The 21,272-nt window shown below is 36.5% G+C and overlaps 1 protein-coding gene across 5 annotated transcripts in view; it reads right to left on the bottom strand.

The window, feature by feature from the left end:
• The window catches only part of mical3a (microtubule associated monooxygenase, calponin and LIM domain containing 3a), an 88,967-nt gene that overhangs the window by 34,904 nt on the left and 32,791 nt on the right, over nucleotides 1–21,272 (bottom strand). For 2 of the 5 annotated variants that reach the window (XM_089116338.1, XM_089116339.1), the window contains exons 12-22: nucleotides 21,233–21,259; nucleotides 20,718–20,865; nucleotides 17,933–18,129; nucleotides 17,657–17,775; nucleotides 16,442–16,513; nucleotides 16,166–16,345; nucleotides 14,441–14,542; nucleotides 12,436–12,546; nucleotides 3,625–3,811; nucleotides 2,188–2,282; nucleotides 1,971–2,061 (exon numbers count right to left, since the gene is read on the bottom strand). In XM_089116338.1, coding sequence (XP_088972464.1) covers nucleotides 1,971–2,061; nucleotides 2,188–2,282; nucleotides 3,625–3,811; nucleotides 12,436–12,546; nucleotides 14,441–14,542; nucleotides 16,166–16,345; nucleotides 16,442–16,513; nucleotides 17,657–17,775; nucleotides 17,933–18,129; nucleotides 20,718–20,865; nucleotides 21,233–21,259 — 1,329 coding nt within the window. Of the gene's footprint in view, nucleotides 1–1,970; nucleotides 2,062–2,187; nucleotides 2,283–3,624; nucleotides 3,812–4,420; nucleotides 4,523–6,621; nucleotides 6,721–8,343; nucleotides 8,455–8,653; nucleotides 8,753–9,923; nucleotides 10,044–10,314; nucleotides 10,402–12,435; nucleotides 12,547–14,440; nucleotides 14,543–16,165; nucleotides 16,346–16,441; nucleotides 16,514–17,656; nucleotides 17,776–17,932; nucleotides 18,130–20,717; nucleotides 20,866–21,232; nucleotides 21,260–21,272 lie in introns of all 5 variants that reach the window. The other 3 variants (XM_039664450.2, XM_089116340.1, XM_089116342.1) reach the window with 2 other exon arrangements.

Genomic DNA, 21,272 nt, shown 5'->3' with positions numbered 1-21,272 from the left:
CACCTCCTTTCATTGTTGTTTTGAAGCTAACAAATTTCTCCATATCGATGTTCATTTGCACTCAGACAAATAAAACAAACACAGTCAAAGTTCTCTTTAATTTTTATTTACACAAGCAATATTTGTTCTTCATTACTCAACATATATACTAGATTTAAATAGCACATTGTCAGTAAAATACCCTTAAATACATCCTTAAATAATAAATACAATGATTACCTTGCCTTTTTTCCCTTCCCATAAAGCACCTCAAAAACATTAGTTTAAATTATTAAAGAACTTTGTTTTAACATTAATGAACATGTAGACATGTGTAAAACTAATTTCTATCCAGTTAAGTAAATCCCAAAACCCAAATCAAGCCAGTGAGAACATTTTGTGCGTGTAATTTAACAAATCATGACTGTGGTGGAAACGGTTACAGGGGTGAAGCATGCAATCTAAAACGGAATTATGATCAATGTAATCTGAACTCACTGAATAATGGATATCCCTCAATATATAGATTATGTAGTGCCAGAGCCCATGAATAAATAGTGTGTCATGTTCAGCTGATGCATATTTATGATTCCAGATTAATCTGATCCTTTCACTTAACTGCTAAAGGAATAAAACATGCTTTCATATATTGGACACATTTCACTAACAAATCTAAAAGTCAAAAAATAAATTATTAAAGAAATGTAATTAAATACATTATAAAAAGAAGAAATTGTCTGTTTTTAGATCAATTAAATGCAGTATTGCAATGAAAAATAATATTAATGGCTCCTTTTCTTATTTTCTAAGGCATAGCTGTATTATTATTTTTTTGCTGTTGTTGGTGCATTAAATGAAAATGAAGAAAAATCAGTACAACTGAGATGGAAATAATGTCTCAATTAAAGTCTTAAAATTGAGCTTCATTGTCTTTATGTAACATATAATTTCTATTTTCTTTTTGAGGTGACATAACAAGAAAATTCTTTAAGATTTAACCTAAAATGTATACGATTAATGCTAATTAAGACGCCGCTAAAACCTCTTAAAAACACTAACCATTTATGCTTTATATATTTCATTCTAAGTAGCACAAACTCACCGGCAGGTTTGTATTGTAAATCATTCTCAGTGATACACACATAACAGATGCCATGAGCAGTGGTGTTAGTATGAAGAGAATAATTAGGACATGAACAATCACTTAGACAGAGATGCAAGGGTTGATGGGAGTGTAGACCAATCACAGGCACAGATGCAGGCACTAGCTCAGCAACAAGCTGCTCTGATAGGAGAGGGGAAAGGTAAAGCTTACAGAGTCCACCAATCACAAGCACTGATACGAGCACTACGTTACAAAATGTGCACAGATCAGAAATTACAATCACAAACTTAAAGGCACTAATCACAGATCTACACACAAAGGAGAGCAAACAAAACAGGCAATACATAAACAATTTTTAAAACACATGCAGGCAAAAAAGGGTTACCTATTATTGCTCTTAAATTTAATTAAGAAATATCACTAAACGTCACCAGCTTCACACAGCTCTAGACTATAACAGTTCAAGTTATCACAATTAAATGATACACTTTTTAGCCTGAATGGTTTCACACCCAAATGAAGAAATCTAACAAGGCTGCATCATTAAGAATAATATACATACTATACATCCAAGCGGTTAACAAAGAGTTAATAATTTGTGACACACAAAACAAGCACAATATCACTAAATCACAGCATGTGCTGGCAGGAAGTGCCCAGATTAGCTCAGAAGCTGGAAGGGGTTCATGCTAGAGAATATCGAGCAGGAGGTTGAGAGTAAAGCAGGAGAGCAGATATACGCAGTAGGCGAGGAGGAAAGGAGAATCTAAGGGGTTGTGCGCCACCTGGTGGCGGATCCAAGACATCGCTTGTCGCAACGAGCGCATGGTGCCCCATACTCCTCGAGAGAGGCACAGGAAGGGGCCTAAAGAAGAAAGGCGGGTACCTGAGGGGCGGAGTTCCACAGGGGCCTGAGAAGTTATGGCTTGGCCTGGGGCGTCCACTGTGTTGGGGGCTACCGCCAACACCTGGGGCTCCTATGGACGCAGTAAAAACATATGAAAGTGTATTGTAGTTGCATCAGAAATTATAATAAAATAGACTATGGAAGGTGGGAATACAGTGATTTTTCCCAAACACAGAGATTAAAAAGACATCAATACCTTGGGGTTTGAGGGAGCAGCGGAAGGTGCAGGCCGTTTTCTCTGTGCCACACTAGAAAGTCGGTAGCAGTAGTGCGGTTTACAGTAAAACTTCCCTAAAAGAACAAAAAGACAAATTCACAGCATTAGCATCCGTTTCATGACATAAATCAAAGAAAAACCCACAAATGAAGTGACGCAAAATGCAGCCAATCCGTTTGTCGTGGTTGATTTCCTCCTAACATGCATATCTGTAACTATGTGGGAGGTTATGAAACGGCTCATAGTTAATAAAGAATCGTTGATCGTGCAGAGAAACAGTCCCTCTGTTTCAAAACAACAATATCCCACTGTGTTGGTCACAAAGTTCATCTCATGACAGAAAACTATGAGCAAGCATTTATTACAGGAAATTAAAGCGACTGCTTGCATTCATCAAAAAAGCTTTAAAGAATATTATTAAAGCTACACTGTTTAACTCTTTTAGTTTATTCTTAGCTAAAAACACGGAGTTCTTTCAAAAATACAGTATATGTGCTCATTAATGTAGATTTACTTCGTTCAAGTAATAAAGTATTCTCGTGAGTGTATATTATGCCATTGAAAATACATACGGGTAAGGGGTTCTAATTAGAGCCAGACCGATAAAGGATTTTGAAGGCCGATACCGATACAAATATTTGTTGGTTTTAAAATCCGATATTCCGATATTTCGGCCGATATTATTATTATTATTATTATTTCAGAAACGCACAACATGCGATGATTTTTAACTAAAATAATATGATAATGCATTTTAAAAAGACACTTGTTTCTATTGTCACAACACAACAGAGGAACATCAAAATATATTAAAGTCCTGATAAATAAAATAATAATTAGCCCCTACATTGCCTTACAGTTATAATCTGCGTGATTCATCCGTTTTTATTTTATTTTTGAAATATTCATTTATCGGCTATTATAACTGCTGATACCGATATTTTAGAAAATGCCTAATATCGGCCGATATATGCCGATCTGGCTCTAGTTCTAATGTCGGTCGCCATGTTGCCCCTCCATCTTGAAAGTACATTACAATCGAAATATGCAAGTCTTTTAACATTAGCCAAAGTGGGACATACCCGTTAATTCAAGCTTCGCCTTTCGCGTTTACGTTTGAGTTAACACTCATGGACGAGGTCGAACTGGAAGCCATGTTATTCTTAGACTACATTGGCCACCGTAGGAGTTAAAACAAAATCGGAATTGAGAGGAACAGAAACTAATATTCACTGGCTGGTCATGTACCTTTTCACCGCTAGATGGGGGTAAAACTAATACAGTGTAGCTTTAAAATTAAGCTCATAGACACAAGAAAAATAGCTGTTTATGCAAAAATGATGGTAACTTTTAAGTAGCTATGAATAAAATAATCAGGAGGGACATTCTATAAGTTTTAAGGATTTAATTTCATACCGTCCTCAACGTCGAAGGCGTACGAGGACAGGCGGAGGGTGGTGCCACAGTAGTCGCACTTGAAGCAGCTGCGATGGAAAAACTTTCCTTCCGCGCTGAGACGCTCCATCACGTAGACGCGCTTCCGACAGAAGAAACACACATCACTGCCACCGATGTTCTGAGGGAACTCCTTTCGCAAGGAACCCTGTGGAGAGAAAGACAGAAAGGTTGGTTTAGCTGAAGGAGTGGCACCTAAGAGCATAGACATCTACCAAAAGAGACAGACGTGTACCAAAACACTGCATGATTTTCTGTTCTTTTGAGGAGTTGAAAATGAAAACACAACTGGGTGTTCAGATTTCACAATATGGACATAATAAGTTATACAAATTTAACAGATTAATAAATATTATAAATAAAAAATCCTTATAAAAACAGGTTTTTTGAAATTCTAAAAATGAATTTACAAATGTATAAATGCGATAGTAGTAAAAGCTCAACAATGATACAGTGAACCTTTCTTGCGGGTCTTTTTTTTTCTTGGAACAAAAACTGTTGCAATAATAGAACATGGATTTATATACCTGAAACAACTTTTTACCCTTATGAAACCTTAAATCATCTTTGTTTTTGTAAGTGTTATTCCTGTAAGGTTCTAGTAAAGTTGCTGTAGATCCAATTTTCAGTGTACTTAATCATCTTGTTCACAAGTAGTTGGTGATACCCAGTGCTACAAGTAGGCCATCTACCAGGGTAAAATGTGCTATTGAGTCTCAGTGATGTACACCTATACTACAACACCCATAAATCTTACCAAATCCCTTTTCTCAAGCAAGGAACCAGGGTCATCCTTAGCCTGAAGCTGATTGGCTATTTGCTCAGAGTCAGACAGTGAGCTCACATCCCCTGTGTACATCTTAGTGATCCATGTAATGAACAGAACAAAAGAAAAATTGAGGGGGGATTTGTAAAGGTTTTTTATATATACTAAAGAAATCATATGCATTTCAAGACACTCGAGGGTTAGAAATACAAAAACAAAAGTTAAATGCAAATGTTCTTGCATGGTTATTTGTGCAGATGAGAGAAGGCACGATTTGTAAGGCAATTCAAAGTGCAAAACAAGTTGTGAGAAAATGGTAAAAAGGAAAATGGTTAGCTGAAATAAAAACCTTCAAAATGACACTTTTACACCACAACATACTTGATGCAACTTCCTTTTAGTAGTTTCCGAGGGTCAGTAAGATTTAAAAAAAAAAAAAATGAATGCTTTTATTTAGCAATAGAGTGCCGAAGTGATGACGTCGCTTTGCAGGACAACTCAGAAGCTAGCGGCGCATGGGTTCCCTCGATCGAAAAGCAATGCATTTTGCCTGTACTTTTGGAAAATCGCAAAAAAATAAGATCTGTGTTCAACAAAGAGTTGTGATCTTTACAACTTAATCCAAAATGTATACATTTTGAAGCCTATATAAAGTTTAATTTAAAAAACACAAGCCGACAAAATAAAGTTAAAAAAACACAAGCAGGTTATAACTGTGTGTGCTCTGTCATAGATCAAAACGTGAAAATATTTAGAGGCTTTGTAACTTCGTAACTTCGGCACTCTATTATCCATTAAATAAAAGTGACGGTAAAAGTGACAGTTATGATGTTTCTAAATATAAATGCTGTTCTTTTGAACGTTTTATTCGTCAAAAAATACAAAGCAGCACTGTTTTTGACATAAGAAGAAATGCTTCTTGAGCAGCATATTATAATGATTTCTGAAAGATCATATGACGATGAAGACTGGAGTAATGATGCTGGAAATTCAGCTTTGTTATCACAGGAAGAAATTTCACAAAAATATATATTAAAAATGAAGTTGTAATTTTCTCAGAATATTACTAATTTTCAAAAATATTTAAAAAATCTTACCAACCCCAAACTTTTGAATGGTAGTGCTTCAAGACAATGAAGAGTTAAAAATAAATAAATAAAGTTAAATTCAGATAATAAATATATAAATGAATAAATAAAGCAATTCAGAATGAGGCAGTCAAGTTGTACAAAGGAAAACTGTTAACCTTCGGCCTACAATTACAATTTTACACAACATCACACGCACTTGAAGATGCAAACTTATCTCCTGAAATACTCAGACTGTGTTGCAAGTGCTACATAATCGTCATGTTTGAAGCATGTTCAATTCTAATTCAAATGAATTTCAATGTAGCATGAAAATCCAGGGCTGTTTCCCAAAAGCAACGCAAACTAAGTTGGTGGCAATTAGTCTTAGCCTCAGACATCACACCCACAGACTGAACATCTGATGCACATTTTGGCACATAAAAAAAAAAAAAAAAAAATTCAAGGTCATCATCTGATTGGTTGAATTCTACAGGATTTCCATTACATTCTTTAACGACCCACAAAGGTGATGCCAAACCCCCTTACGGAAGAAACAAGACTTTGCGTTTATAGCTGTGAGGATCAGGATAAACAAAACGCTGGATTTTCAAAAGTATGTGTAGGTAAAGTTTGCTGCATAGACCCTTTAAAACATGCCCAAGAGTTTTACGGGACAACGGCGTTACATTTTCACACCCCTAAACGTGACAGGGAACAAAAAGAACTGTGATTGGTTGCCTTGGGCCAATGAAAACTGCTATGTCCAGACTTTCCACCATCAGTTGGAAGGTCTGGCAATGTGAGACTAGGTGGAAATGGAATTCTTTTGGGAAACGCAGCACAGATTAGTTTCCGAAAATAGCTTTCATGCAGCTCATGATGAATATAGGTCACATCCAGCTTATAGCGGTGTAAAAACGTATGGCAACATAGAGTACTTGTCCATTTGTTGTTGTATTTCGATATTCTTTGCTTCACACACTGATGCACACATCTGGTTATATATACAGGTGAAGACTGGAGTGAGATGCCTTTAGGCAAAAGGTTCACAGAGTGGCACCAACACATCCATGCACACAAATGACTCCAGAACACAGCAGTCATTCGATGCATCATTGCTACCTGCCGGGAAGAGCCGGGGGAAAGGAGAGGGCTATCAGAGCTCACATCACACGCTCTGTACCACTGCTCCGTGAAGAAGTGTGATGGCTTTTTCTTAGACTTTGAAAGATGCAGAGACAGAAAGAGAGATGAGGGGAAAGTAAAGTTAAGATGACAGATGAACAGCAGGCAGAAAGACTACAAATCGACAGTCTTAAAATGAATGTTGCAAGTTAAATACAAGCTAACCTCCAACAGCATCTGTGACAAAATAACAGTATTATTATAATAATAACACTTGCAATAGAAGTCTTATTTGTGTATTTCTTTTTGGATTTAACAAAGTTATTTTCCATTGAAATCAACAGCATCTCTACATGAAGCTTAACTTTAATTGTAAAACAAACATGTCTTGTAAATTCTGACTAAACGAGCAACATTCATTTCAATGTAAAACGCAGATAAACACATCGGTCACTGCTTGAGGTATATTCCGATTATTATCCAATTAACACTGCTGCAATTTATAACATTGATATTCAAAATTTGAATGGGGTCAGATATTTTTTATGACATTTTTATTTTATGACATTATTTTATTATAATACTTTTGATAACGTTGTTTTGATTCTTTCAAAAACATTAAAGGGATAGTTCACCCAAAAATGGAAATTAAGTCATTAATTACTCACCCCTATGCTGTACCAACCCCGTAAGACATTCGTTCGTATTCGGAACACAAATGAAGATATTTTTGATTAAATTTGAGAGGTGGATCACTCCTCCATAGGCTGCCTAAGGGATCGAAACTTGACGGCCCAGAAAGTCAATGAAGAAAATGACTACAGTGGCTCAACTATAATTTTATCAAGCGACGAGAATACTTTTTGTGCGGAAATAAAACAAAAATAACAACTTTATTCGACTATTCCTTTTCTTCCTTCTGGGCCTGAGACGAAAGTTCAAGAGATTTCCACGATGCGTGCGTGAGAACTGAACTGAAGTAGAGTTGAAGATTGCAATTTTCGCACATGCGTCGTGGAAATCTCTTGAACTCTCGTCTCAGGCCCACAAGGACGAAATGGAGTAGTCGAATAAAGTTGTAATTTTTGTTTGTTTGTTTTTTTTGCACAAAAAGTATTATCGTCGCTTGATAAACTTATAGTTGAGCCACTGTAGTCACATGGAATATTTAAACATTTTCTTCATTGACTTTCTGGGCCATCAAGTTTCGATCCCTTAGGCAGCCTATGTAGCAGTGATCCACCTCTCAAATTTAATCAAAAATATCTTCATTTGTGTTCTGAAGACGAACAAATGTCTTACGGGGTTGGTACAGCATGGGGGTGCGTAGTTAATGACTTAATTTTCATTTTTGGGTGAACTAACCCTTTAAAGATTTTGCTACTGACCTCAAACGGAAGTGTATGTTGCTGCCGCCACCATTTATAAAACAGACAAGCCACAAGAAGTCAGTGAAGAAGAACAGTGATTTTACCCTACTTAAGAAGTGTTTTAACTGTGAAGATGACATGAATATTAGCTTTATTTAACCTAGAACATTTCCACTCCAACTTTGCTAAATTTGTTGTGATAATGACAGAGTGCCAAACTGCTAAAATGCAACATTTAGGGCTGTATATGAATGACACATATACATTAATATACACACACACAAATGTTTATTAAAACAAAATTGTGAAAAAGAGTGTGTTTTCAAGGACATCCGTGCTGAAAGTTCACCTTAGGCTTTGGTGGTTTGTCTTTAAACTGAGAGGTTAACCTCTCAGCTCGTTCTTGAATGCTGGGAATGTGTAAAGGTACGTGATCATCAGAACACAAAATCTGCCTCTGCTGTGAGAGAGATGCAGTCTTAAAATCATGGAGTTAGGACAAGGAATATCAACGTTTACAGCAAAACTGTGAAACCTTTTGAGCCATTTAGAGTTAAGTATAAGGCATTCAAACCATCATACTGTAGGTTAGAGGAACTTTGTGTTTAAGATGCAGATGAGACGTCCATGCATGTTTCTCCATGCTCAGGCAGAGCTACCTGATGCTGGAGGTCAGAAGGAAAGAGGGATTGCTCAGGGCGGAGGCCTTGGGTCAAAAGCCACTGCTCAATAAAGAACCGTGATGGCTTTTTCATAACCTTCACAAAGAAGATGTGAGGAAAAAACATAACTATTAACTTCAATACACAGGAAAAAAGGGGCGCAAATGTTCAAGATAACTCAACAACCCTCTACAATGCGAGTAAATGACTCAGATATGCAACCAAATTTCATACTAGGTTACTAAAAAAAATCTTTAATTAGCCAAGCAAACGCACTGTTGCTTGGCTAAGTGCCCTCTGTCACGCAATCACACACACACACTGAGAGAGGCTTACACATGCCACGTAAAGAGAATTGACGGGCTAGCTCTAAATGCAGTGCTGGACAATCAGGGCTGCCCAATGACCAAGAGTTGATGGAACGGTCATTGTCCCATGGTGCATCGTCATGAAAGTGTATTATTTGCATGTGTTTTTAAGATTTGCCTATTTAAACATACAAGAACATTCGATGCATGCAAATACTGAACTGAATTCTCTTTCACATCTTCTTGCGCTTGAACGGACAATTTCACACCAAATTATGTTAAAATGCCTGTCGTAACGAGTATCCTAGTAAACAGTCGGTTGTCTTAAGTGAACATAAACAGTCAAGAAAGAGAATGCTTGTGTAAGAGTATCTGTGCATTATGCCTATGACAAGTGACAGCAGCCTAATAATGTTGCTGTTGTTTGTGTTTTTAATGTTAATCAAACAAAAGATTCACTGCAAAATCACTCACTGCTCTTCACTGATCTGTTGTAATTTTATTAAGGATTTATCTATATTTACTTTATACAGTGAAGACAATGCAGAATTATTTTACATTTGATTACTTTCTGTACCTAATCTAATTAATCTGTATCTAACTACTGTTAGATCTACCTGAAAAACACTAAATCGTCGTTCTATTGTGTTTAGTTGTGCTATTGCTTGTAGTTTGATTCTTTGTTCTTTTTTATTTAAGACCGTTTACTTGGACTTAATAATGTTTGAAATGTATATTTTATATGTATATAGAATTTTATTTTATTTTTTTCATGTAAAAAGTCTGGCAAGTGAAATAAAACAAAAATTACTAGCCAATGGTGACTCAAACTGCACTGTGTCCGTAGAGGGTGTCATTAATGTTAGTTCGATGATCAATGTTTTTAACCTGGTGGTGCTCTTGACCAAAGCTGTCATCCATTAGTTAAAAGCATGCTGTTTTCTCTTGAATTGCTCTACCTGTGGCTTGTCCTTCCTTTCAGGCTTGCCTTTAAACTTAGCAACTAAAGTCTCCGCTCGCTCTTGAATGCTAGGGATATGTATGCACTCTGGCTTGTCCACATTATGCGGGTTATCTTCCTGTAAAAAGAGGCTGATGAAAGCATAAACTCTTGCTTGAGTTTAATACATCATTGTAATTGTAAATGTGTAGTTTTAAAACTGAAAGCTATCAAATGAATCTCTTGAAATTCCAAAAACATTGTAAAAGAAAAATATAGCAGGTGTTTATTCCACAAAATAAGTTAAGAGTAGTTCTCCACACACAAATGCATGCAAGCTATCAAAGATGTAACAGAATTTCAAAATTGACAATGTTTTTAGAAAAGCCCCATGCAGTTTTCAAGGTTACCCTGTAACAGACTGAAAAGTCCTGGATTGCATTCGTTTCATCACTTCCGCCATTACACTTGTTTATCTCTGAATGGTGAATATTATGCTGCAGATAACAAACAGAAATCAGTTCCACCATCATTAGATAGAGTATCTCAGACTAAACTATTAAACAACCCTATCTTTCTAAAACAAAAATTAAACAAATGCATGATGATCCATTCCACCACTGGAAAAGCTGCATGACACGGAGGAGCTGCATTTTCACTTGATCACTTGCATTTATTTCTGATAAGACTGCACTTTCTACTATCTCTAGGGCGACCACCCGTCCCGGGTAGCGCGTGCGCGCACAGCGTTTGAAGCCCAATTCATGCGTCCCGCAAATTGAGACCGTGTCACGCATAATCAATGCTTGCTCAAAAAAAAAAAAAAAAAAAAAGTCGGTCAGTCTATATCCTCGAGACCCAGGCTGCCAAACGTTGTGCCTGAACTCGTTCACGTTCATGAACTCGTTCATATTGTGGGTGAACTGAACGTATTGTTTTACTGCCTGTCCTGATTAACGTGTGAACTCGTTCATTCTGGTGTCACGCACGTTCTCTCAGTTTAACTTCGTTCAATGGGGTGCCAGATTTCTATAGAGCCTTCCAGGCGAAAGCCCGGCTAAACCTCAACGTAAACAGGGCTTAATATGTAGCGAAAAAAAACACCCAATCTGGCAACACAAGCCACCAGTGTCGCACCGCGGCCGCCGTCGACAAAGGCGTCATATGATAATTTAAACGGATTTTATAACGAGGTCGGTGAAGATGGGAACAATCTTACATTTCTGTGCAAACTTTGAACTGAACTAGTTCATTTTAAAATGTGTGAACTAAACTTTGAACTAGTTCAGAAAGTGAGAACTTCCCCAAGACCATAGACATATGTCTATGCCCCAAGACTGGTTGCCACTCCCACGTGACCTGCTGACTAGGTTGATGTCAACTTTTTCATTGTTGTCATGACAGCACACCTTGTCATTCCGTGAACCTCTGGAGTTGTGAGTTTAGACTTTTTTTCGACTTTTTTTTAAAACTGTTCCTGTGGTGTTGAGGAACTATAATTCCTGTTAATCCTATAATTTTATATTTTTATTTATTTAAAGTGAATTAATTGTAATGAAAAATAAATCAAATTAAATAGCTAAAGTAAATCGTAAGTGGAAGTGCATCTGTCAATTCATTGAATGTTCAAAATATTCATTTTATTTAGAAAAAAAAATACACATTGTTTGGCCTATTCATGAGAATATATCAGCAATTACAGATGTTTAGGGAATAGGGCATTATTAATGTATGTGCTAAGGTATGTGCTTTTTTTTTTTTTTTTTTTTTACAATTATTCATGTACAAACAGTAAGGCAATAGTAACAATTCTAGATAGGGGTAAACCACTATCAGAGTCTTCCCGTGGGATGGGGGCACCGCCGCGCCAAGCAGTGTCCCACATTGTCCCTCAGAAACATACCCCTTGTCCCCCCTTGGGTTTATTAGCAGGTGGTCACCCTAACTATCTCGGTCTCCATGAACTGGAGCGCGTCACAAAAACTCAGCGTATTACTTGCCTTCAATGAACTACAAGTCGACTAGAAAAATCTTTGGTTGAGGCTGCCCTAATAATAATAATAATAAATGTGAAATTAGTCACATCATATTATTAGCCAAGCGATTATCAATTGTAATTTTAAGGAACATAATCAAACATATATTTTAGCCATTGTTGACGAACTACAGTGTCCGAACACAGAAGACCTGACAGCTTCGACAAAACCGCAGAAATATGGCCATGCCCCCTTTTTTGCATATTCCATGTAAATTTATGGGTTAGTTCCGTATAAAACCCGGGAAGTATCTCGTTGTCCCATTTGAGTCGTTTTTGAAGGCAATAAAACTTCCTGATTTTTAAAAGACGCTATCTGCTAACGTTGAACTTTCAGAACAGCAACATTACACACTATTTAAAATGAAAAAAGTGAAATTACAATCCAGCATCCCTTTAAAACCTACAAAAAGCTCATCTCACGAGACTGCACAAGGAGAAAACCAGCCCCTGTGAGAGATGCTGAGGTTAGTACTGGATGACAGGAGTGTGTCACCTGTGTGTGTGGAAGAAACGATGAAGAGGAGGAGGAAGATGAGGGTGAGGAAGAAGAAAGGAGAATGGTTTTCTTAGGGCAGCTCCTCAAGACCTCAGTCCCGCTGCTGGCCTTCAGAGAGACAAGAGGAGAAACCCGTTCACATAATATTTCACAAATGCAAAACCTCTCACACATTCCTCAGACAGAAGAATGAAAAAAAAAACCAACAACCTGAAAATACCATCCAAACATCCAATCAACTACACACAAACACAACCAAAGTGACGAGTGACAGGAATGTTGTGTTAGAAAACAAACAGTGAGCCATTAAAGCAGAAAAACACAGCTGATAATCAAACCAGACTTTAGTAACATTTAACAAACACAGACCTCCCATGCACATGGAATGTCTGACAAAGCTATCAAAACCACATCTAAATCTTGACAATCTGAGAATGAGAAATATCAAAGCGTATGGCTCATTCGTCTCAATCAAACTGGAAACGAAAACAAAGAACACCAAAGTACAGTGTGGAAAGATATGCCTCTAGGTCTCCAATACATGAGCATACCTAGCCAAACAGGAAACTAACAACAACAGACAAGTACACAGAGGGATAAATGATCTCCTTGTGAGTCTATCATCTTGGTTACTACATTTGGAGACACAGGGAGGGACACAGGAGACACTATATTGTAAACTTAAAAGCAGGGTGTCTTTTCTACAGCTTTGTACCTGCTCCTGTTTGAAGAGGAGAGTTTGACACTTCAGCCTTTCCTTATAGCGGAAACTCATTTGCTCCTGTAACTGTGTGCGCCTCTGAATACACATAAACATGAATTCAAAGTACACATCATGCTTTCCTCTCATTCACACACGCTTTCAGTTTGGGAACTGTTCTATCATTAAAACAAATAAAAATACCAAACCAATAAAGCTACATTACCATTCAAAAGTTTGGGGTCAATAAGATTTTTTTTTTTTTTTAAAGTAGTACTTTTATTTAGCAAGGATTGCTAAACTGATTAAAAGTTACAGTAAAGACCGTTATCATGTTAGAATTGTATAAATATTGTTCTTTTGAACTTTCTATTCATAAAAGAATCCTTAAAAAAATGCATCATAGTTTCTACAAAAATATACAAGTACAACCATTCTAAACACTGAGTGATAATATTAATAAATGAAGAGTTCAGATGCAAAAGCCTCTAAGTGCCATTTGAAATTTTCTTCTTGAATGATCATTTTTATCAAGCCTGTATATTTAAGTTCAGTAATTTCACTTAAATTGCAATGAATATTACCCATTAATTGTCATTTAAGTGAAATTACTGAACTTAAATATACAAGCTTGATAAAAATGATCATTCTAGGAGAAAATTTCAAATGGCACTTAGAGGCTTTTGCATCCGAACTCTTCAAATGTTTCCTGAGCACAAAATCAGCATGTTAGAATACTATATGACGGATCAAAATTCAGCCTTACAGTCATAGGAATAAATTAGTTAAAGGATGGATGGACGGACGGAAAGAGCTAACTTTGGTCAGCATTAGAGACTTAAAAAAAAACAACAACCTTAAAATCAAACTGACCCCAAACTTTACACCAGTGTGTAATTATGTTTTGACGCAAAAAAAATCAGCTATGAGGGAGGAAGGATGATATATTTTCGATGACTGATTGACTGATACCAACAATAATTCATAAAACTCGAGCAGAATGTCACATTAATTTGGTATATGTAAAGAGTTTTACAAATGATTTACAATTTACACAAGATTGGTCACATGTTTGACCTCAATTTGATCTTTTTAAGTCTTTTTAACCTACATTTTTTCATGTCAAATATAAGATCTATAAGGCTACATCAACTCAAAAAGACAAGAAACGTGCTTTTGAAAAAGCATTTAGATTAAATGAGGAAAAATGGACATGCGAGACACATTTCAACAAAACTGACTAACAATACAACCATTGTTAGTAATGTTAATGGGAATCTGGGAATGTACTACACTCTTTACCTTCCTCCATGCAGGGACTGAAGCCAGCCGCACTGACTCTTTCAGAGAGGGGGTGGGCAGAGATGGGGTCAGCAGGAGCCCCAGATTAGGCATAGAGTCCCCCTGTGACCATCAGCACGTACATGATGGGTGAAGTGACCAATGAAAAGTGGGAATGTGCCAAAGCCATTAACATCCATAGGATTGAGGAAAGAGAACGGAAAGGAACAGAAATGAGAAATAAAGACAGGAATGCACATACAAGCTGTAAGTAAATGAATTTACTGCAGAAAAAACACCTGTAATGTGCCATGCATGAATAAAATGTAAAGGAAAAAACATGCAACCAGGTTGTGTTTCAAACTAACAGTTTTCATGCAGGAAGTAGGAAATGGATGATTGAGCAGATATACAAATGAACCAGTCCATGCATGAGACCACAGACACATCGCAAAACAAGTCGCATATGCTCAATGCTGTATTTATTTAATCAGAAAACATGATTGTTTGTGTTAATAAATGTTAACATACAGTATACAGAGTGTATATTAACATTTACTGTCATGTTTGATCAATGGAATGCAATCTTGCTAAATAACAGTACTAATTAAAAAAAAAAAAAATCTTACACTACTGTTCATAAGTTTTGGGCTCAGTGTACAGATAACACTTATCTTGCAAAGCTCCATGAGATAACAGAGTTATCAACCCCACACGGATCCAGAGCACAAAGGGTTTAGCTTCCTATAAAAAGCTCCCAAATCCTCTCTCATGCCAGTCATTCCTGCTGGACACTCCATCAGAATGAACCAGAGCATGAATTCTATCAATTCTCATCTATAAACCTGATCATTTCAAACTATCTCAGCATGCAGAGCACTTCTAGCAGTAAGCAGTTTAGGACAAAATTCTTTCCTTTGTTTAAACAACCCTCATAACAACATGGGTTTAAGAGTTTTGTGCTGCCCACAAAAATAAAATCGCTCAAATAGGAATGGAAAATAGGAATCGGGATAATGGGATTTTTGGATTGTCTCCTGAGGCCACAGGAGGGCGCAATGAGCAAAATATGAATTCAACACATGAAATTGAGAATGAAACGCGTAACGGAATGTACAAAAAAACTTTATAACTTTTAACTAATGTTTGAGTCAAATATAATTTTGTAAATTCCATTAACAATTATGAACAAAAAAGCATCATGTATTTATGTATAGTTTAATACAAAGAGCCAAAGCGCAGATCACACAGAGTACTTTTTACATATAAAAATATGATGCAGTGGAATGGAGGAAAAAACCCACAGTTTTAACTTTTACATGGCTTTCTAAAAATGTGTCTCTCTGTTGCAAGATGAGAATGCAAGTGTCCATCTAGCACTTATTTACTTGTGTGTTCTGTGTGAACGGCTTGGTTGCGGTGTTGACAAAGATCTCCGCATTCAGCTTCTCTATTTCTGCAATGTTTTGAATGAAAAACTCATGAGCGCCACATCAAGTGGGCTCAACTGGATAGGCAAAAAAAAAAAAAAGCATTCAAATGAGACGTCTCTTACATCATCTCGCGCACCACTGATAAGGTGGCCTTACACACATCTAAAATTTGAATGCACCTTTTTTTTTGCTGCATTAGAATGTAATTTTTTATTTTAAATATAATCAGCAAATATTCAAAATTCTAATTTTATTTTGACAGCCCAACATGATATTTAATAAATAGTCATTTTAGGCAGCAGCTTCAACCCACCTGTCTTTTGAGTCCAGTAGACTGTGTTGGTGCGTTCTCCTCAAACTTCGCTAGCAGCTGTGTGGCCATTGACTTCACTTTGTTGTTGTTGTTTGCTGCTGCAGCCGAGTCAATTTTACGTTCTGCCAGAGCTGTAGCTATAGAGGGCCTTTCGTCTCGATTAACCCTCTGCAGCTCTTCCTGAGATGTTGGAAAGACGGAGTGAAAAGATTTAGATAAGTACATACACAAGGCAATATGCTGCAAATACATTGATCCAGTAAATTATGGCCTTACATCCTCTGACTGTCCAGTCTGGCTGGTCTTTCGTCTTTTCCCAAGTACATCAAGTTCCTTTTCTTTTTTATCCTATGTAAGATTTGAAAAGAAACATTGAATGCTGAGATTACAATAACAAACCAGCAAACTCACAAGTGGTGAGAAAGGAGACATGTTTACAAATTAAATCCTTGTAGGAGAACATTTGTGTGATTTTAATATGTAAATTAAGCAGCCTGGTGCACTCTGAAAAGAAAATAAACGGAAAAGTTTATTTGCACATTTGCAAAAAAAAAAAAAAAAAAAATTGACACTATTGGGCATTGACACGATTTCAATTCAGTTTGATTCGATATAGTTAATTTGTGGCCGATCATGTACAGTACATAGCAAATTTCCTCAAATAATAATAATGATAAAAAAATCTCTCAACTAATGCTGGAAACTACAGAGAGAACCACAGATGGTACATCAATATAATATGAAAGGTTCAAATTAATTGATTTGCAAGCTACTTAAATTACACAGAAGGAACTTTTTACATTAACATTATAATACATTTTCAACTAAATAATGATGTTTTACTTGTTTTTTACATACACATTAAAATGGTGGACTTATTCAAACATGAAATATTGAAGAACCGGTTAAAGTAAAAAAACAGTGAATATGCAATATAGTGCAAATATTTAGCATAATGCTCTGCTCTAAGTTATTTTTTCTAACAAGAGTTTTTGTACATTGAATGGCTTTTCTGAGGCAAATGTGATGTAGATTGTTTACATGCAGTGACGTTGTTCTGCGGTTGAAAAACTGAGAGATTACATGTTTCGGTAAGCTGTACCATATCTTTCAACATACCTTCTGATGTACATTCATATTTATTTTGTGCAGTAAAGTGGAAGAAATGATTGGTTCACGTAAGCTCCACGCTGCTTGCTTGAACTGAGGCACGCCACATTAAATAAAGAGCACCAAAAAAGATTGCGAAAGCTGGTGAGACATCCATGGTCTCTCACTCCTGTCTATGGAAAATTAGCCCATTTCTAATTAGTATTGTGTGGTTTATTGTACTTGCAATTTCCGGGAAAAAACAAAAACAAAAAAACATCAGATCTTCTTTATTCACATAAATTACATTGATTAAAAACGGCAAATTTTGCCGAAAAGCAACTAGTTTGCAGGTATGCAATAATCAAATAATTATGCAGGATCAAAAAGAAACTTGACTACCTTGGGGTTTCGTTTGCGTGAGATGGCGATGCTTTGACCCAGTTTACTGAGGAATGAGATGGGTGATTTAGTGCTGGCAATTAACGCAGCCTTCTCCTCAGGGCTCAGATTGTGGTTTTCTGAATGAAAAAATAAATAAATAAAAATAATTATAAACCACAACAATACATCAAGGAATTGCATGCTAGGAAGAAGCATAATTATTAGCATAACATTAACATTCCTTTTGGTTTTTACAATTTTCTCTGGATGCAATATTATAGAACAATAACTCACCACCAGGTGGCACAGTGTCCTTGAACATTTCATAGAACTGGCTGAGGTACATCACCATGGACAGCTTGTCAGGCTCCACCACACCAGACATCTCCTTCCCGGTCATGATGGGAGAAATTCCAAACTCCTTTTCGGCCACGTCAAACGCCATCTGGTTGTTCTTCTCCACGTCTTTCTCATCCAGCGAGTCAAAGTCACTATAATTATAAAACATCACAACTGAGAAACATCTCCAAACACCACAATCATGTTCATAAGCAAGTTGTAAGACTGTGCACAAGTGCTAAAAAGTTACTTAAAACTACTGAAACAAGAAAGAACAGAATCAGAAAGCAGATTAACTTTTTTTTTTTTATCATACAGGTCACAAGAACATCTACTAAATATTATTTTCAAGGGCTGTTAACACTGACGGTGAATCAGTTGCAGGAGATTGTCAAGTAAGTATAGTCGATATTACTTGGTTGCTGCATCCAACACATGTGGTTCACTGTATGGAGTCCAACTGTCGACAGCATTGTTAAATCAAAAACTTTAGATATGCAAAGACGGTGAACTAATATTACCATAAATGGGAGAAAGTAAAACGCGTTATATGGCAGAATAAATATAAAAGCCAATTGGCAGTAGGTAAAGTCATTGCGTCTGCCTTTTGAAGCTCCGGTTGCTATAGATATTTGATGTTTCCCCATTTAAAGAGATAGGAGCTGTTCTTGCATGACTGGAATAGCTGCCTGAGAGTCATTTCAAAGATGGCCGCCAGGTGAAATGACTTGCCTTACAGGGGCTTTGGTTAAACTGTGAAGATGAATCTGCATTTGCTGCATTCCCAACAGTCTTTATAGATTATACTGTGTCAAAATGGCAAATGTCATTCAAACTGTTAGAATGAACGCTTGAACAGAACTCCTACTTTAAAAGTGATCATTTGAAAACATCCACATCAAACCATCAAACTGACATACCATTCAAATTTTGGGGTCAGTCAGAAAATTAGTCCGCAAGGACACATTCAATTAAACAAAACTGACAAAATACATTCATAACGTTACAAAACATTTTCATTTAAAATAAATATGGTTGAAAATACTGTAAACAGAAGGGGAAAACGTGGTTTTCAATATAGCCAGCAACTGTTTTCAAAATTGCTGATTTGTTGCTCAGGAAACATTCAGGGACAACAACATGCTCAGGGATCATGTGACACTAAAAGACTAGAGTAATGGCTGCTAAACATTTAGCTTAAACACCACAGGAATAAAATTGCGTCAAAATTCACAGTCTATTTTATTTTCATTATTAGATAAATACTTCTTATAGTAACTATATAAAAACAGAACTAATACATTATGTCTGGAACCTGGATATAGCTAACGAGGAATGCATTTGTCGGAGTGCAGTATACTCCTCAGAGAATTCAACTAATGCTGCCTAAAAACAAAAATGCAGACTAGTTTAGCTGACTATAACAAACAGCTCATAAGCCAAAGCTTTTAAAGGTCACTCAGCATCTGCTCTAATGTAAAGCGTTATGATAATGCTAATGCTAATGTACGTCTCAAAGGCTAATGAGGCTTTCAGCTGCTCTATATAACAGACCCCAGTGAAAGAATAACTACAGTTTTTGCCCTTCTGCAACAGAGCAACTTACCCAACTGTACTTTTATTTCAGTTTGCTGTACTCTACAGATGAATATGCCAAGCAAATAAACACTACATGGTGAACAAAGCTACGTATATATGGCTCATTAAAAGTAATGAGGTGAAGACAAATGAACTGACATCGGTGAAGAAACATTTGAGTATTATTATCAAAGACAGTGTCACTGCTGACTCATATTAAGCAAATCTGTTGAATCTTTGGCTCATTGAATCTTTTGTTTTGTGTCTAGTCTTTGATTGTGTTTTTCTCAGTCTCCCATTATAAAACAGGGATGGGTATCGAAACTGTTTTTAGACTGATTTGATTCTGATAAACAAGTTCACGATTTGATTCGATTCCAATTTTGATTCTTATTAATTTGAGTATACCTCAACAATAAATGTCCATTTTGCTTATATATATAGAAAGAAAATAGGACAGGGTTTAAAATTGATTCAACCTGGTGAATTATCTTTATAAGCTATTAATATAAAACAAATATTTATTCAGTAATTCATTTGTGAATCTGATTAAACTGGACTACATCAGTATTGTAGTATATTTGAATGTATTCCTCAATGTGTTACACTCACCAAGGCTGAATTTTATTACAATACAAACAGTAATATTGGGAAATAATTAAAATGGCAAAAATCTTGATTTTAATACATCTTAAAATGTAATTTAATTATATGACGGTAAAACTGAATTTACGTCATATAAAGACAAACATTACAAATGTATCTGCTACTGTCACTTTTGTTCAATTTAATGCACCCTTGTTGAATAAAAGTACAAATCATTTGAATCATTGGAATCATTTGTAACAGGTATTATTCAGTTTGTGTAAGGAAAAACCTACAGTAGAGAATGCACCTTTTATGACGATAGTCCAAAGCTCAAACATACAACAAATCCTCATAACTTTCTAAAAATGTCAAACATTTTTCTTTTTAACTTTGCCTTGATCTCCTGTCTTCTCACACAGCGGGGGCACATCCTCTCAAAAATAAGTTTTGCTATTCTTTGTATGAACTGGATATCTCTGCTGCAGTGTTTGTCCTCCAGTCCTGCATCTCTAAATATAGAACCATAATAACACAGGGCATTTTTTAGGATCAGCCTGTGGCATACTGCACTTACATGAGGTCTGGTCTGTATCGGTGGATGAGCGCACACAACGCCAAGCCACTCTTCCAGGACGTGGTGAGATCAGACACACTGACACCTCGGTATCCCTCCGTCTGCCTCTGACACCAGTTCAGCAGCTTACTGGAGCGAACGATGGACTCTGAAGGGAAAGAAAGCAAAGTCAGTAGACGCCTCTGATGCAAGAATATGCATGTTAAAAAACGGGACCGACATCCAATCGGATCGGAGTTAGTCACATAACCAGAGCAGGGCCTGAAGAACTCTCACGGTGCATTTCATTCCCTTTTGAGTGGTTATGAAACATTCAAGACATCGACAACACTGGCAGTAGTTCTAAGTTTGCGAATATCCACAAATATGTTAGTGCATAATTGTTTATTTCTGAAGCGCTCGAAAGACACCTTTCCATTCCATGTCAGAGTTACTCTTTTTTTATACAATAAACTGCACAAAGCTTTTTGAAAAGCCTGTAGAATGTCATGCATTCAGATCGCCCGCAAAATTACCTTGCAATTGCTTCTCAAGCAGAACTTCTAGGAGGAGAAT

This window comes from Pimephales promelas, chromosome 10 (assembly GCF_988280905.1).
Source record: "Pimephales promelas chromosome 10, fPimPro1.hap1.1, whole genome shotgun sequence".
NCBI lineage: Eukaryota > Metazoa > Chordata > Actinopteri > Cypriniformes > Leuciscidae > Pimephales > Pimephales promelas.
This window is presented reverse-complemented; position numbering and strand designations above follow the sequence as displayed.